Source organism: Phoca vitulina, unplaced genomic scaffold, assembly GCF_004348235.1.
Source record: "Phoca vitulina isolate PV1807 unplaced genomic scaffold, GSC_HSeal_1.0 scaffold109, whole genome shotgun sequence".
NCBI lineage: Eukaryota > Metazoa > Chordata > Mammalia > Carnivora > Phocidae > Phoca > Phoca vitulina.
Genome location: NW_022589812.1, coordinates 878,798 through 896,283, shown reverse-complemented (window position 1 = coordinate 896,283; position 17,486 = coordinate 878,798). Strand labels below are relative to the sequence as shown.

Sequence of the window (17,486 nt, the reverse complement as noted above, 5' to 3'; positions counted from 1 at the left end):
TTTTTTTTTTAAAGATTTTTTATTTATTTATTTGAGAGGGAGAGAATGAGAGACAGAGAGCATGAGAGGGAGGAGGGTCAGAGGGAGAAGCAGACTCCCTGCTGAGCAGGGAGCCCGATGCAGGACTCGATCCCGGGACTCCAGGATCATGACCTGAGCCGAAGGCAGTCGCCCAACCAACTGAGCCACCCAGGCGCCCTCCTTCATATTTTAATGGTCACTTCAGTTTGAACATATTCGAAAAGCACTACATTTTTATTGCCCTCCCCTTCCACATTTTATGTATTTGGTGTTATACTTTACATCTTTTTATTTTGTGTACCATTATGGTAGATAAAATTGATACTACTTTTGTCTTTTAACCTTCATACTATTATAAATGATTGATCTACTACCTTTACTGTATGTTTGTTTTTACCAGTGAAATTTTTTCTTTCATAATTTTCATCTAGTTATGTCCTTTTACACTTAAAGAAGTCCCTTTAACATTTCTTGTAAGGCTGGTTTAGTGGTGATGAACTCTAACTTTTGTTTGGGAAACTCATTTCTCCTGTAATTCTGAATGATAATCTTGACGGGTATTCTTGGCTATAGGTTTTTTCTTTTCAGCACTTGGAATAGATCATGCCATTCCTTTCTGGCCCACATAGTTTTTGCTGAAAAATCAGTTGATAGCCTTGTGGGGGTTTCCTTTGTATGTTATTAGTTGCTTTTCTCCTGCTGCTTTTAAGGTTTTCATTAATTATTGACATTGTAACTACAGTTGACCCCTAACAATGCAGGGGTTAGGGGCAGCAATCCCCTGTGCAGTTGAAAATCCACATGTAACTTTTGACTCCCCCCAAGTTTACTAATAGCTTACTGTTGACCAGAAGCCTTAAACAGCTGATTGACACATATTTTCTGTTATATGTATTATATACTGTATTCTTAAAGCTAGAGAAAAAATTAAGAAATCAGAAGAGAAAATGTAGTGCTGTACTGCATAGAAAAAATATCCACATGTAAGTGGATTTGTGTTGTTAAAGAGCCATCCGTATCATGTGTCTTGGTGTGGACCTCTTTGGATTCATCTTGTTTGGGGCTCTCTGTGTTTACTGGTGCTAGATGTCCATTTCCTTCTCTAGGTTATAGAAGTTATCAGCTATTATTCAGTAAGTTTTCTGTCCATTTTTTCTTCTGTCCTCTCCTGGGATGCTTGTAATGCAAATGTTCAGCTTGATTTCTAATACCTTGTGTTCCAGATTGCTGATTCATTTTTCTGTACCTTCTAATTTGATGTTGATACACTAGAGGGTATTTTTCATTTGTATTGTATTCAGCTCTGAATCTTTTTTATATTTTCTATTTCTTTGTTAAAGTTCTCACTGAATTCAAGTCCAGCTAGCATCTTTATGGCTGTTACTTTGAACTCTTTTTATCAGGTAGATTGCTTGTCTCTGGTTCATTTTTGAGGTTTTGTTTTGGTTCTTTTGTTTGGAACTTACTCCATTTTGTCTACTCTATGTTTGTATTTAGTAGGTCAGCTACATCTGGTCTTGAAGGTAGTGGCCTTCTGTAGGAGGCATCCTGTGGGGGCCAATAGTGCTGTCTCCCCTGGCCACCAGAACCAGGTGCTCCAGGCATGTCCCCTGTGTGGGCTGTGTACGCACGGGTGGGTGGCAGTGAGATTTGGCCACAACTGCTATGAGCATTGTGGTAGGCACAAGTTGTGCCTGTTGGGAAGGTGAGTCCAAAGAGTAATGCCTGGTCAGTGCCAGTGGTGCTAGCAAGGAAGATAGAAAGTGACCTGCAAACTCTTCCATTCCCAGAGAAAATTCCTACAGATTGTTGCCCCTCCCAGCACATGCCCTAAAATTAGTAAATCTCCTTCATGTATAACCCAGTACTTTTCAGACTGCTGCCTCGGTGCGGGGTCTCAGAGTGATTAAGAGTAGACCCTCAGTTTTCTATAGCCTTTGGCTCTCCCAGAGTTAAGCCCCACATATTTCCACAGCTCAACATTATGGGAGCTCATCTTACTGGTGCTGCAGACCCCACCCTATGAGGAGCTTGACTCTTGCCATTTATGAGTGATATCCCTCCCACTTTATGGGTCACTGTGCCTGGGATGTGGTTCTTGACCTTATCTCTGCCCCTCCTACCCTTCTCAGTGTAGCTTTTTGTCTCTAGCTGTGTAAGAGCTGTTCTGCTAAGTCTTTGGAACTTTCTGAGTGAGTTGCATGTTGTGTAGTTGCATCATTAGTGTGTCCGTGGGAAAGGTGAGTTCACAACCTTACTCTGCCATCCTCCCTGGAGTTCCAGTGGGTGCAGTGGGGGTGCCTGCTGGTGGTGCTCACGCATGCCCTGGTGTGCCCACGTATGCATGAGCCACTGCACCCGCATCTTCTGTGTTGCCACCGACAGCTAGGTATATACCAGTATATTCTAAGTTCTATCCAGAGCTGCTTTTGATAGAAAAGTTAATTGCACCATCTATCTTTTATCAATCTTCTGTGGTGGTTTAGGCAACATTCAATTCCAGACTTGAGGCCCTCAAATTAGGTAACAGTGGCTCTTTAAAAGTAGACACCTTTTCAAGGTTTTTCTAGTTAAAAAACAAAAAAACACGTGACAGATGTTACTTGTGTTCTGTTTCTCGATAAAGGTCGATCTAAAGGCCACTTGCGCAAAGACACTGCTACTCTTGTGAACAAGATTGGATTTTAATGCTCTGACAATTCCTACTTCTTCACTGTCTCAGTAATCTGGGTAGAGGCCAAAGCTGAAACCAATTTGTATATGTAAAAATAAAGCAAAGCAGGTCTTTCTGGACTTGGCTTCACAGCCCTAGTCAGGTCCTTGTTTGCAGAGGGAGCCTGAGGGCCAGTTCAGTCAGATGACCCATATCTGGTTGTTTGCTTCGCTTCTTGATGTATTCCAGAGTTTTCACCTAGGAGGAAAAAGAACAATCAGTATCCTTTCTGGTTCACCAGTGCACCAACAAATCAACCATATTGTGAGCTTATGCTTTCTTACAGCTAAAGTCTTTTGAAGGATAAAGGAGGAGAAGCAACCAACAAAGTCTTTAAAGTATGGGGCGCCTGGGTGGCTCAGTCAGTTAAGGGTCTGCTTCAACTCAGGTCATGATCTCAGGGTCCTGGGATTGAGCTCCCCCCCTCTCTCAAATAAATAAAATCTTTAAAATAAAAGAGAGTGAAGTCTTTAAGTACAACTTCTTAGATTATAATTTGCTTATAAAATCAGATTTTGGTGTGACCAGGAACAGCTCACATTTTTATAGATGTGTATTTTATTCAGAGGGAAAAAAAGAAAGGGGAGACGGGTTTGTTGAGGCCAGTTGTGCTCTGGCCGGTGGCTTTCTGTGGTTCACCAGGACCCCCATGCCTTCCCAGTGCCTCACCATGGTCCTGGTATCTGCACAGCCATGTCTCTGTGCCAGGTGCCACAGGTTGACGGAGAGCTGGTTGAGTCTGTTGTTGCGGAGGTCTCCATGTGCCAAGATACTATTAAAGAAGGAAAGGCCCAGGGAGCTTTGGCGCTTCAGAGCCTGAAACAGGAGAGAGAGATTACCATCTGGCCGTGGGGCCCAGGCTGGAGCCAGGTTGATGCCAGCTCTGCCACGGATCTTCTGCAGGGCAAGCTGCTTAACCTCCCGAGTCCCACCTTCAGCTGTAGGAGAGTAAGGTAATGCCAGCTCCTCGGGTAAGTGAGGATTGAATGAGATGAAGCATATAAAGCCTTCATTCTGTGCCTCCCACATGGGCATTACTCATGAAATGGAAGCAGAAGCAAGTGATACTTTCATGAGACTCCGCACACAGGGTAAAGGAATGAAGTGATAGGCCTTCTTGCAAGTACAAACAAAAACTGAAAGCTACAATAAAATGTCTTTCAGATGTATCCTAAGCCATCCAAAGTTATGGTCACTATCTAGGGCAGAAATAAAGACCAACTGACAGCTCCCCATAAACAGCCCAGGCCCAGCTTTCTTAGGAACTATTCTATAATACCTAATCTTGCCTCTGATTAGAGGTACCTAAACAAGCAAAGTCTAGCCAAAATGTCAAGGTAGACCAAACCTGAATTCAACAACAGGCCTTGGAGAAAGGATACAAGTTCTGAAAGGTAAACAGAGGCATGTGGGAGGGCCAAGTGAACAGGTGGGTCTAACCAGCCAGCCAGGTTCTATCACAGTCCATGGGGACCCTGGACAGCTGCTGACCTGGGCCCTTGCTGGATGCCCTTGGCTCACAATGCAGAACATCAGTGAGTCCAGCGAAGCAGATGAGAAAGGAGCCCTTAAAGTGGGCCAGGTATTCTGCTCCGTGCTTTATACAGCTCATCCCATTTAATCTACACAGCACATCTTTGTGGGAAGCACATTTCTGACCAGCTAGGCACATGTAGGTACATGTTTCGCACTGTCTCCCAAGGATCCCAGCCCCTGGTTATTCAAGCACTATACTGGGTGCTAGGGTGAAGGGACTTTGTAGATGTAAATTAGAGTTATGGACCTTAGAGAATCCTGGATTATCTGGGTGGGCCCAATCTAATCCCTTGAGCCCTAAAAGGCAGAGAAATTTCTGAGAGACCAGTAGCAGAAGAGGAGGCAGAAGGGGTGAGATCACAGAGATTTGAAGCATGAGGATGTGACCTACCGTTGATGGCCTTCAAATGGAAGAAGGGGGCCAAAAGCCAAGAAATGCAGACAACTTCTAGAAGCTGAGAACACCTCTAGCCAACAGCCAGCCAGGAAACGGACCTCAGTCCTACAACTGCATGGAACTCAAGTCTGCCAACATCCTAAAGAAGCCAGTCCATCAACACCTTGATTTTCACTGCCAACTCACCAAACTGATATAATAAATGAATGTTTTAAGCTGTTGAGTTTGTGGCAGTTTTTTTTAAGGCTGCAAGAGGAATCCAATCCACTCCCATTTTGCAGAGACACCCAAAGCTCAGAAAGCTTTGGGGAACTTGCTCACGGACCACAGGTAGTAAGTACAAAGCAGGGATTTGGGCTCCAGTGGTCTGACTCCAAAGCCTGTGCCCACACCCTCCCATGTTCCACTCCAGCTGATGGAATATTCCCATAGACCAGTGTTAGCATCACATTAGGAATCCAAATTCTGAAGAAGCTAAGAGTTGCTTTTCTCAACTACTCAAGGTGGATAAAACCAACCTAGTAACCATCGATCTGTCCATCCATCATTCCACAAATATTCATGGGAGCCACTACTGAACCAACTTAATCCTTCCTGCCATCCTCTGCCATGTGAGAATTTACAATCTCTTGGTGGAGGAAAAAAACTATGAAGGTGCAGCTTCAAGCACGGTTGGGCAAGGGTGGCTGAGCAGCAATGAAGAGACCTCCATTGCAGGGCCAGTTAAGCCTGCCTTGGCAACGGCCCGGACCTGTGACAGTCACAGAAGCAGCTGAGCTGACTGAACGTTACCGTCAAGGAGTGGGGTCATGCTGTGCACTGCCCAAGCCTGCGGGCCCTGGGAGAAAAGCGGCACGTACTGGGCACAGACTCATTAAGTGGCTGCCGACTGCCTGCTTGGGATCCTCTCTCTAATCAGACAATGCAGTTCTTCTACCCCAACCAGGAACCTGGGCACAGATCACCATTCCGTGGGTTCCAGCCCAACCTGCTGCCTGCCTTTCGAACCGGCCCTCATCTGATGGCTGGGACAACAGGAGGGTGCGTATCTACAGGACAAAGCTAAAACAAATTCTATTTCAAATACAACTAAAAGAGTCTCCCCTGAGAGAGGTCCTTTAACTACATTTCATTGAAGTGGGAGAGATTTTTTAAAAGACAAGGGAGACAATATCTAACAACTAGCTATTTCTCTATTCTGTATCTTCTCAGTAAGCATTTTACCTTAAAAAGCCCAATCCACATGTGTTTCAAATGCACAGCCCATTAAAAGTGAAATCATTAGAGACAGATCTGAGGGATGAGAAGTCATGCCAGCCAACATGCAAAGACCCAAAAACCATGAACACATTATGAGAGAACCAAATCAGGGCCTTGAGGCCCCCCTCCTCTTTTCCAGAGGTTTTAAATAGAAAAGAGCTTCTTTTCATTATTTTCCTATGAGAATGGTCATTTCCAGGAAGCTCCACGGGTCTGGCATGATTCCCAGCTTCACCACACCCAAACAAACAACTTCACGAAGCTCATGAGTAAACTGCCGAGCCCCTTCATGTAGATTGAGAGAAAATTTTGGAAGCAGGGCTGCTCCCAGCATCGAGATGACCTCCTCAGGCCTGGCATCGGCACTGGGAGTCTTCAAAAACAGGAAGCTTTGCTCTCCACCTGGTAGAGAAATCTGACCTGCTTCCCAGGTCCCAGACTCCCAGGGCCCCTGCCGTGACGTGCTTGCCTACACTGCATTTCGTACTGCATTGTTAAAATGAAGGATGGTACGTTCCATTTTAGGTCGGTAGATGTGCATATATACATGGAAGGACATTTTCACTGAATGTCCCTGGTATTATGTGAGTTGAAATGTTCTTTAGAAGAATTCCAACTTTGCTATTTTTTCAGAATCCTGTTTCACAGTCATTATTGCAATCAGTGCCCCCTCCCCCAAGAGAAAAAGAGACAAACATTAAATACAATCACAGCACTGTCCCCCCACAACTGCAAAAATACGTTCCAAGACCCCCAGTAAACGCCTGAAACCACGGACAGTACTGAACCTTGTATGTACTGTTTTTTCCTATACGTACATACCTCTGATAGTTTATAAATTAGGCACAGTAAGAAATTAACAAAATAGAACTATATACTATAATAAAAGTTATGTTAATCTGGTCTCTCAAAATACTGTCCTGTACTCACCCTTATGATGATGTAAAGGGATAAACTGCTCCGTGAGATGAGGTGAATGACACGGGCATCGTGACGTCCTGTCAGGCTGCTACTGACCTGATTAGACGTCAGGAAGGGGGAGAATCTGCTTCTGGACAGTAGCTGGCCCCAGGTAACAAACTCCGTGGCGGGGGGGTGGGGCGGGTAGTGGGACACAACTACTACCTAGAGTTCTTGGCTTTATTTTTATTGTGAGCTTGGGGGTTGTGCTAGGCTATGGTCATTGATGCCGTAAGTGGCCACATCTGATTAAACCCAGCCTGTTGCATCAGGGTGAAGAAATGTATTTTCAAGCCATGTGGCAATTTTTCTTGGGTGTAATCTGTTAAACACAGTACTGCTCTAAGAGGTCCCTGGGCTAGAAGTTGGAGCCAGAACCCATGGTTTTAAAAATCAGGAAAAGGTGCCTAAGAAGAATTTTTCATGGCAGAGGAGCTCAAGGTAAAGGACCCCATTTCTCCTGTAGGGTAGGAAGAGCTCTCCCCTGAAAACTACCAATACAAAGAGACAAAGAAGAGCTGGGTCTTTGGCCCTAAAAGTTTGCCCGTGTTTGAAAAAGGCCTTTCAGTTGGGGGAGAATTGCCTCTTCCGATACTCACTGGTTTGATAAACCAGTCTCCCTGAAGAAATTGGGGTTCTGATTCTGCCCCGTCCCCTGACAGGGAAGCACCCTCCATGTGTTAACTTCCCCAGCCCTGCATCCAGAAGGGTCCCCAGGTTGGTGGGACACACCAACACATGCTCCCTCCCTAGAGAGGGTGCTATGATGCACGTGGGACCTACTGCTAACCCTAAGGCTGGCCCTAGAACTTGGCAGGGGGCACTGGAGGATGGAGTCCAGAAAAAAATCCCACTTTCTCCAGCACCTGCTTGAATATCCTGAGGATAATGGGAACCCAGAACACATATGTGCATCATACACGTGTACGTCCGTAGCTATGCAATATTCTTGTGGTTTTCTGGTGGGGAAGGGGGTAAGGACAATGGTGGTATTTCATATAGCCCCGGAAATGAGTATGAATTAAACTTAAAATTCAGTTTGATCTTATTTTGTCTTCAAAGGGTTTGACGGGGTGGGGATAAAGGAGCAAAACCTAGGAACGGGAGAATCCAGGGAAGGGAAGGCTGGGAAGCAACTGGGAAATAGGCAGTCCAAAATCTGCCTTAGCTTTGGGAAAGGTAATTGAGGAGCAGGGCGGCGGAAGAGTATGGGGCCTGCCAGGATGAAATTAGGAATGAGCATCAGGTGGTCTCTTGCCAGGTGGGAATAAAAAAAACGAAATGCTCGGAGTTTCAAGCAGGCAGCTTGGAGCAGTGAAGAGCAAGACCCAGGGGAGTACATGGAGGTGGAAACAAATTCAGGCACCAGCTGACCCACGGAAAGAACGCAGAGAAAGGTCAGGTGCCAGCTTTGACTCCTAAGGCACTGCCCCCCTCCACCCCCTTCCCACAGGCCCTGACTACACAACAGGAATCAGCCTGAACACACTCCCAGAGACGAGCCTAGGTCTGAACAAGCCTGAGACAGGGCCTCTGGGAGCCATCTGTCACCCACATGTTAGGGCTGAAGCTGCAAAGGAAGCGGTGGTTGGCATAACCGGGGAAGAGAACAGGTAGGTATGTAGACTGTCCTAAATAGAAATTAAATTTAACTATCATCTAACTATATGGAGACTAGGGAAAAACTGCTCTGAAAACAAAAGATGCAACATCTGACATATCCATGTAATTTGTGGTTAAGAACACGGGTTCTAGAAGACCGCCTCGACCACATTGCGTAGCTACCACTCTGGGACTGTCTCCCTGTCCTGTACAGTGTAAAGCAACAGCTGTCCCACCTCACTGGTCTGTCGTGAGAATTCAGTGAGATGATAAATGCAGAGTCCTCAACGCTACACTCATAACAGAGGTTGGAGAGGGCGCCCGGGTGGCTCGGTTGGTTAAGCGCCTGCCTCCGGCTCAGGTCGTGATCCCGGGGTCCTGGGATCGAGCCCTGCATCGGGCTCCCTGCTTAATGGGGAGCCTGCTTCTCCCTCTGCCTCTCTGTCTCATGAATAAATAAAATCTTAAAAAAAACAAAAACAAAGGCTGGAGAAACAGAACCTCCACTGTGGTGGGACAGTAACTACATGCCACTTCTTACAAGGTAAGCAAGCGAAAGGCCTTGGTCGAGGAGGGCAATGCAGTGGTTCAAAGTTCAGCCTCGGGGATCAGGGTGACGACCCTGTTCTATCACCAGAGGAAACCCAGGGCTGCGGAGAAACCTCTCTAAGCCTCAGTTTCCTTTACTGTCCAATGAGAATAAACAGAGCACTTCCATCTCAGGCTGGTCGTGGGCATGAAAAAAACCTAAGATGTGCAAAATACAGGCAATTTATTCAGCATGTACGGATCAAGCACCTGCTGTATGCGGGCCTCTGTTCAAGGTGGGGGGATGCTGTGGTGAGTGACACATGGGCCCCAGAGACAGGGAGGTCTCCGAGACTCATGTCGCAAGGTCCCTGGGCTGACATTCTGGTAGGAGAGGCAAGCAACTGAAAAACACAGAGCATTTAGTACAGGAGCAAAAGCCCTGGATGGAGCACTCAGTTATCAGTCTGCACAGAAACACATTACTCACATGACCAAGTTTCTTTTCCAGAACGGACCAATGTCCAACCATCCTGGAAACTTGTGCATTCAGAGTGAGCAGGCAGAGGGCACCTACCTCATCCTTGGCCAAGGTTTTCAGGTGCTCCAGGATCTGAGCCATCACTGTCTCACACAGCTTGTTGTTTTCAGCCAGAAACTTGGAGTCTCCCCCATACAGGCTGTCGTTGGAGTCAACTGATGGAACAGACCAGAGCAGTGAGCAAAGCATGGTCTAGCCATACAAAGGAATATTATGCAATCATAAAAAGGAATGAAATTTTTTTTTTTTTTAAAGATTTTATTTATTTATTTGACAGAGACACAGCAAGAGAGGGAGCACAAGCAGGGGAGTGGGAGAGGGAGAAGCAGGCTTCCGCGGAGCAGGGAGCCCGAGGTGGGGCTCGATCCCAGGATCCTGAGATCATGACCTGAGCCGAAGGCAGATGCTTAATGAGTGAGCCACCCAGGTGCCCCAAAAAGGAATGAAATTCTGATACGTGTTGAAATGTGGATGAATCTTGAAAGCTTTATGTAAGTGAAATATGCCAGACACAAAAGGACAAATACTGCATGATTCCTCTTCCACAGGACACTGGAACAGGCAGATCTGTAGAAGGACTCAGAGTGGAGGTCACCACAGGCGGGGGCAGGGGGGCGAGGGTATGGGAAGTCACTGTCTATTGGGTACAGAGTTTGTTGGAATGATTTAAAAATCTTGGAAATGGGTAGTGCTGATGGCTGCTCAACACTCATCATACTTGATGAAGGTGAATTATGCACTTAAAAATAGTTAAAATGGTAAACTTTATTTTATCACTATGTGTAGGTTATGAATTTTTAAAAAATGTAAAAAAAAGCCTTAGTACAAAAAGTCCATATCTTTGACTTGGGGAAGCCATTAAGGTATTTATTTTTAAGAAAATAATCCAACAGGGGCACCTGGGTGGCTCAGCTGGTTAAGCGTCCAATTCTTGGTTTTGGCTCAGATTGTGATCTCAGGGTTGAGACTGAGCCCTGCATCAGGCTCCATGCTCAGCAGGGGAGTCTGCCTGAGGATTTCTCTATGCCCCTCCCCTCACATGCACACTCTCTGTCAAATAAGTCTTTTTAAAAAAAATCAGAAAAATAAATGCTCTGTTACAGTATTAAATACTTGGAGGATAATAAAAGTACATGATCTATAGTTACTAATTACCACATAGTACACTATATTATTATACTATTAATAACACATAATTATAAGATACTATTAATTTTTAAAAAGTGACAAAAGTATCCATAGTAGAGCCCAGATATGTGTACATCTATATTTCCTAATTTATAGCTGCTTAAGGACCAATTTTTTTAATTAAAAAAATTAAATTTCATAATTTCCTGTCATCAGTCTTGAACCTTCCGGAGAATGGGGCGGGAACAAGCACACAGTAATTAAGTAATTTCAGCTATGCCTTCTGTACATTTCTAGTTGCTATTTCAAGAATGACAACTATTCTTCCCGCTTTTTATTTTGAAAACTGGCAAGGCTGCCGAAAAGTCGGGAAAACAGTACATTGAATACATACCTGTGCTCTCCACGACACACACATACAGACACACAGACACATGACGGAGTTCTGTGGCTGAACCAGTTGTAAGCAGATTGCAGACACGTTGCCTAAGAACAAGAACAACTGCTCCCCAGCCTCTCTGTGCAAAGGCGATCCCTAATCCACTTCTGAACTGCCTATGTATGGAGCTGCGTCTCAACTGCTCTCCACCAATCAGAGGAGGACAGCTATTCTCTTGAAAGAATGTAAAAGATTGGGATTCTGGTAAAGGAATGTGATTCAGCCATTCACCACCACCTGAGTTTGCAGGGCGGCAGGAAGGAATTTCTCACGTCTACCGCTGAGGACCGGAATAGTTCCTGGCATAAATTCTCAGGCTTACTCCGGGTTGGAATCTACTCTCTGATGAGCTCAGCACTGGAAAAGAGAGAAGGTCTAAGACCACCCATGGCAACACACCCCAGGCTTCCTCCCCAGAGGGGCCAGGGGTGTGTTCGGAGCAGGCTGCTCACTTGCACGTGCACGCACACACACGCTCTCTCTCTCTCTCTCTCTCTCTCTCTTTCTCTGCACCTCCTGGATGAGGGCCTGTTCTGCACCAGGTTCCAGGCTAGGAGCTGGGGACCCAGTGGGAGCCAAGGCTGATTCCGTCCCTGCTTCACAGACGCTCACAGACTGTAAGGAGATGCAGACCAGCAAAGAGGCAATCACAACAGCATGTACTGATTGTTAGAAGCGGGCCGTGCAAGGGGTTATGAGATCTTAAAATCTAGGCTTGGGATGGAACTCTGGAATTAGCAAGATCAGGCTAAGCTCTACAGATTAAATTCACTAGATGAAGTGCTAAAGGGGGAACGGGGGCGGGATGAGTTTTCCATGCTAACACTTGGTGGTGACGGAGGGAGGAAAGGGGAAACTTGAGAATTAGAAGGAAGTTGGTCAGACCAGTGTGTGCAGTGGCCCTGCGAGGCCAGGCGCAGCTCTTACGAGGGAGATAAATGACATCCCCGGCAAGTGGACACTAAGAATAGCCTACAGTCCCTGCATCTGTCTGGCCCTGGGATCATGACCCCCAACGCCTCAAGGGCCTGGCAGGTGGCGTGGAGCAGCCAAGGGGCTACAATGGCTTCACGGAGGCACCCTGGGTTGTGGTCTTCCAGGCACATCGTCGCTTTCTGCATATGAAGTAAACATTCAGTCCGCCGGCATCCTCCCCTTCCCTGTCCAACATGCCCACTCTCTCACAGGCTTGGGTGAAAGCGCTGGGGTTCTTGCTCCAGGTGATTTCACAATGCCATCTTATTAATCGAGAAAGCAAGCAGCAAAGGCATCCTTTGGAAATGCAAAAAAGTTGTGACCCTAGTTCTTCAGAAGTTCTAACCTGTGTCAACACTACAAGGCTGCCTAGAATAAGAAAGGGATGGGAAAGCAAAGCCTCCTTCGGGCCCCCTGGGCCTCTCTCCTACCAAGACAATTGTCAGGTCACAATTATGCATCCACGGTAAACACAGCTGGGCCAAGAAAAAAGGGAAAAAACCCACCCATCCTTCCGCTTTCTCCTCTAAAAGCTAGAAATGTAAAAGCCAGGCTCCTGCCTATCAAACCTCGCCACGTTCCTTTTGCTAGCACTCTGGCCCCCAGTCTGTCGTGGCTGTGGTAAGTTTAGAGGGTTAAATGAATCTGCTCCAGAAGAGGGAGGAGAGGGCTTGCCCCTCTCACAGGGCCTGAGGTTTGCAGACCCACTTCCACGTCAGTGCCTGGTCCTCAGAAGTCTCTCCATAGTTGCAAGCCCTCAATGCGCACTTGGCAAAAAAGGAAATAAAAATGCCAACAAATAAAGGAAAAGGTGCTCAATCTCATTAATCATCAGAGAAATGCAAATTACACTCATCAGAAGAGCCAAAATGAAAAAGACTGACCGCAGGGAGGGAACAAAGGGAACCCTCCTTCATGCCTGGCGGGCGTGTCAATGGGTACAGCCATTTTGGAAGACCGTGAGACCGGCTACCAAAGCCGAACATAAGCAAGTCCCGTGAGCCGGCAACTCCACCTGCAGGCACAGAGCCAACAGAAATGTACACCAAGAACAGGTCCAAGAATGTTCACGGCCAGAACCAGAACCACTGGGAACATGCAAATGTTCATCCGTCAGGGAATGAATGAATTCTGGTACGGTCACGCCACGGAATACGAAACGGCAACGCGAAAGGAGGAACTCAGCTACGCACGACACGGACAGAGCTCACACACAGAATACTGAGTAAAAGAAGCTAGACACCAAAGTATGCATGCTAAATTTCATTCACATAAAAGTGAAAACTGCATAAACTAACGTGCGATGCTGTAAGTCGGGAGAGTGGTGAACCGTGGAGAGGAAAGTGGTGGTGCTCATTGGAAGGGGGGCACGATCTGGGTGGGCGTTACCTGGGTGTGTTCACTGTGTGATGAGTCACTGAGCTTTCCAGCTGATGGCATGTATGTAGCATGTTACACTTTAATTAAAACACTGTTGTTTTGTAATTGAGGAGGGAGCGTGATGCATGCCCCACAGTTCTGGGCGTAAATTCCACTTCCGTCACTAACTGGCTACAGGACCTTGAGTCTCCCCTTGCTGGAATGGAAAGTGGGGGCACCCATGCTTGTCTTACACTCTGCAGTGCTGTAAGGAGTATAGGAGGAAGATCCGCGGAGTCTGGTGTGCTACCCGGCATGCCGTAGGAGCTCAAGTCGTGGGAGCTGTCATCCTTGACATCAACCAGCCTCCCTAAGTTACATCTTAACGATTAGCCCCCAAATCCCAGCTAGAGGAAGCCTCTGAGAGTCATAGGGGAAGGCCCTCCCGCGAATTTGCTTCCTGAAATTTCCAAGTGTATAGAGACAGTTGCTTAAACCCTCAAGTATGTCATTACTTGCCAAAGCACTTTTAACAATAGGGCCATGTTCTGGGAAACCAATCACTGGAACTGAGGGTCTGATAAGCAGGTAGATGCCTGGGCTCTGCAGGCAGAGGTCTGGAATTGGGACTGTCCTGTGTGTCCAGGATATGAGAAGTCCGCTTTCAAATTTCTAGCAGCAAACTCAAAATGGCTGGTAGCACATGGGGGAGCAAGGCCACCTCCTTCCTTCTGAGCATCTGAACTAGGGGTTCACGGAATCTCAGCATCACTTGAAGAACTGGGTAAAGTCCCACCTGAGACTGGGGTTAGGGGCAGGCCCCGGATGAAGCTCAGGCATGTATATATTTAACCACCTTTCTAGGTTATTCGTAGTGCACCAAAGAGAGCACAGATCCAAAAGAATGCTTTTCTAAACTTGTCTGACTGTTGAAATGATTTTGGATGTTTGTTCTAGACAAAATTCTCAGGCCCCTTCTTGGGGATCCCAATTAAGAAGGGGTGGGATGGGGCTCAGGAACCTGCTCAGGGAATTCTTATTTGGGCACATTTAGCAAGGCCCTGGAGTAGAAGTTCCTGGTGGGTAAAAAACTAGATTAAGTAAAAGAAAACAAAAAAATGTCACTGGACTTTCATGAACTTCAAGCTCGGAGCAGTATAGGAAGAGGGCACCCCGCTACCTTTGTCTATGTGGTAGAGGTAGTTCTCCTGGCTCATGGCGGAGAGGAGGTGCAGGACGCAGGTGTAGATGCGGATTTTATCGTCACTGCTGTCCTCCCAGGTGTAGTCCTGGATCACGTTGAGAAGCTCTCGAACAAGAAACAGGACCCCATGTTCGGGATGATCCTAGTGAAAAGCCAAAACAGGAGAAATAATCCTAGATATGAGGCGGAGGGGGGGAGGCGGAAAACCCCAAAACCATGAAGACAGAAGCCCAGGTCCCTCCCGTTCGCAGCTGTGGAGGACTTACAGTGCCGGCCACTTCCCGGAGGCAAGGCCACTCATGAGCCTGGTTCAGTAACACCGAGAAAACAGAGACTGTTGTTAACCCCACTGATGAGCATGCTCCACTCTGGGGAGACAAGCCCCGAGAGCCTCCTTGGATCCAAGGAATCAAGGAGGCCAAGTTACCTGTCAGCTTAATAGCCCGTTTCCAAAATTACAGTCTTGTTCTCCCATGTGTGTAGCAGTAAAAAGCCCTGTTCCTTGGACTACAAAAGCAAGATTGCGGGTCTTGCAGCAGATGCAACAGCGGAAGCCACCTACTCTGGGTAACCCCCCCCCCAAAAAATGATCACTGTCACCACCAAAGGCACCAGCTTTATATATAGCATTGCTCTTTAGGGCGTTCAGTGACATTAACAGCTAAATTGAGGATGCTCTCTTGGGAAAGGAAAAACCCAAGAGACACTCAAGAGTTTAGAATGGTGTTTCTCAGATGCTGAAATGAACCGAAAAAGGGTTCCGGACTGCACAAAGCTGGCAGCTGGCTTCCCTTCCGACACGCTACCTGGAATTCTGGGGCTCTCCTCCTGAACACACCCCCCCAGACCTCTACCGCCAGGGGTGAGTGCCCAGGCCCTGCCACCACTGCCCTGCTGACCTGGTAGCCACACCTTTATGGCTCCTGGGACCAGCTGGACCCCCCACAGTCCTGCCAGGCCACCGCGGCCTTGGTAGAAGAACAAGGCCATTGCCAAACCACGGCCCAGTGAGCATGAGGGTATTTTATAAATACCCCAAACTTGTTCTGCTCCTGCCTTCCAGTCTGCGGCCGGTCCCTGCCCCTGGCTGAAACGAGTTGGAGAGAAGGAAGCACGCCCGGGTGACGCAGTCCCGGGGGGCCAGTCTCCCACACGGATCTCGATGGAAGGGCAGAGGGGGCTACAGCCGGCAGCCCATGTGCCAAGGTCTGGCCTCCCGGCCCTACTGTTCCCTCAGACTGAAATCTTCATCTGCAAGACCTGGCCAGACCCGCTCCTCGATGGTCTCTAGATCCCATCTTTCGTGCGGGCTCCTCATTGAGGCCTTCTCTGGCCATCCATCCAGAGCCTTCCACACCCCCTCCCCCGGTCTCCGTCACAAATCGTCCTTATTTTTTCAGAGCAGTTCTGAAGTGACTTATTTATTCCTTCTGGGAATATCTCTGACGGCATCTCTTGGTTTACGTTTCTCTTTCATCCCAGCCTCCGGACCCCTGGGAGGACAGGTACTTCAGCTGTCGTAGTTGCCGATTCACAGCCAGGGCTGCCCAGGGAACACGATGTGATCGGTGCCCCGTCCCTGTCCCTGGCTCTGAGGCAGTGCCGGGCACATGGCAAGGACTCAGTAAATAGTGCCGAACGTATGACAGCCGGAACGCCTTCTCCGTGCCAGGCGCCAAGGTGGCTACGAAGACAAGTAACAGTCGCTAACGTTCACGGTCACCACGGTAGCTTTTCTGCATTCCAGAAAGATACTGTTATGACCAGCCCCTAATTTCACAGATGGCAGATGAGCCCCGGAGAGGTCAGCGGGCCCCGTGTCACACGGCTGGCCCACGGAGGAACCTGGGCTCAAGCAGAGACTCCTACCGTGCCGCTCTCTGAGCTGACGGAGCCGGCTCACGGGGGGAGGCCACACCCGTACGCCAGCCACTGTGGACACCTGCACGAGGATGACAAGTGCTGGGACCAGGATGGGTGGGAAATGACCCGCAGTACACTTTCAACCGGGAGAAGGAGGGTGGAGGGGTGTGACAGGTTGGTACAGCTGTTAACATCTACAGGAATCGCGCCTGGGTATCAGCAAGAGAGAGGGCGCATGATGCCCTCGAGGTGGAGCGCCTCAGACGACAGTGACCAAAACTGCCCTCGCTGTGGTCTGCCTTCCATCTAGAGTCGCTCTCAGCTGGCAACTCACTCCTGCCGCTCTCTGCGAACAGCTGTTTCTGACTGGGCTATTTTGTTCTGCTGTGTGGATGTTCAAAAATATTTTTTATTTAAGGACCTGCCTTGGGAAGAAACAACAACCTGAATGTTCCAGTAACAATTTCATCCCCGCTGTTGTAACTGCGGTGGGAGCCCATTCAGCGCACCTCCACCGAGGGGGACAAGGGGTCATGGAGACAGAAAGGTTTGCAGTAAGCCCTTTCCGTGAGCTTTTTGCTCATAACTGAAGAGACGAGACTATTTCCAACCTTCTGCACCAGGAGAAAGTTTTCCATAGGATATCCATGCTTCAGTGGTCGTAACATTTTTTTTTTTTAATTGTACTTTGAGGCTTCAGTGCCAGCAACCGAAGCAAGGCAAGTAAACACAGATTTAAAAGAAGAAGAAGAGAAAGGGGCGCCTGGGTGGCTCAGTTAAGCGGCCCGCTCTTGATTTCGGCTCAGGTCATGATCTCAGGGTCCTGGGATGGAGCCCTGAGTCCTGCTCCGCACTCAGCGGGAAATCTGCTTCAGGATTTTCTCTTCCTCTGCCCCTCCCCCACTCCCTAAAATAAATAAATAAGTCTTTAAAAACAAAATTAGAAGAACAAAAGGTCCT

General features: G+C 47.6%; 1 protein-coding gene across 7 annotated transcripts in view; it reads right to left on the bottom strand.

Annotated features, from left to right (window-relative positions):
- Positions 1 to 1,357: 1,357 nt before the first annotated feature.
- LOC116628035 (VPS35 endosomal protein sorting factor-like) overlaps positions 1,358 to 17,486 on the bottom strand; it is a 113,239-nt gene continuing 97,110 nt past the window's right edge. For 3 of the 7 annotated variants that reach the window (XM_032398077.1, XM_032398081.1, XM_032398083.1), the window contains 4 exons: positions 14,640 to 14,805; positions 9,595 to 9,713; positions 3,404 to 3,550; positions 1,358 to 2,932 (listed from right to left, as the gene is read on the bottom strand). In XM_032398077.1, coding sequence (XP_032253968.1) covers positions 2,834 to 2,932; positions 3,404 to 3,550; positions 9,595 to 9,713; positions 14,640 to 14,805 — 531 coding nt within the window. In that variant the 3' untranslated portion in view covers positions 1,358 to 2,833. The remainder of the gene's footprint in view (positions 2,933 to 3,403; positions 3,551 to 9,594; positions 9,714 to 14,639; positions 14,806 to 17,486) is intronic. The other 4 variants (XM_032398076.1, XM_032398078.1, XM_032398079.1 and 1 more) reach the window with 2 other exon arrangements.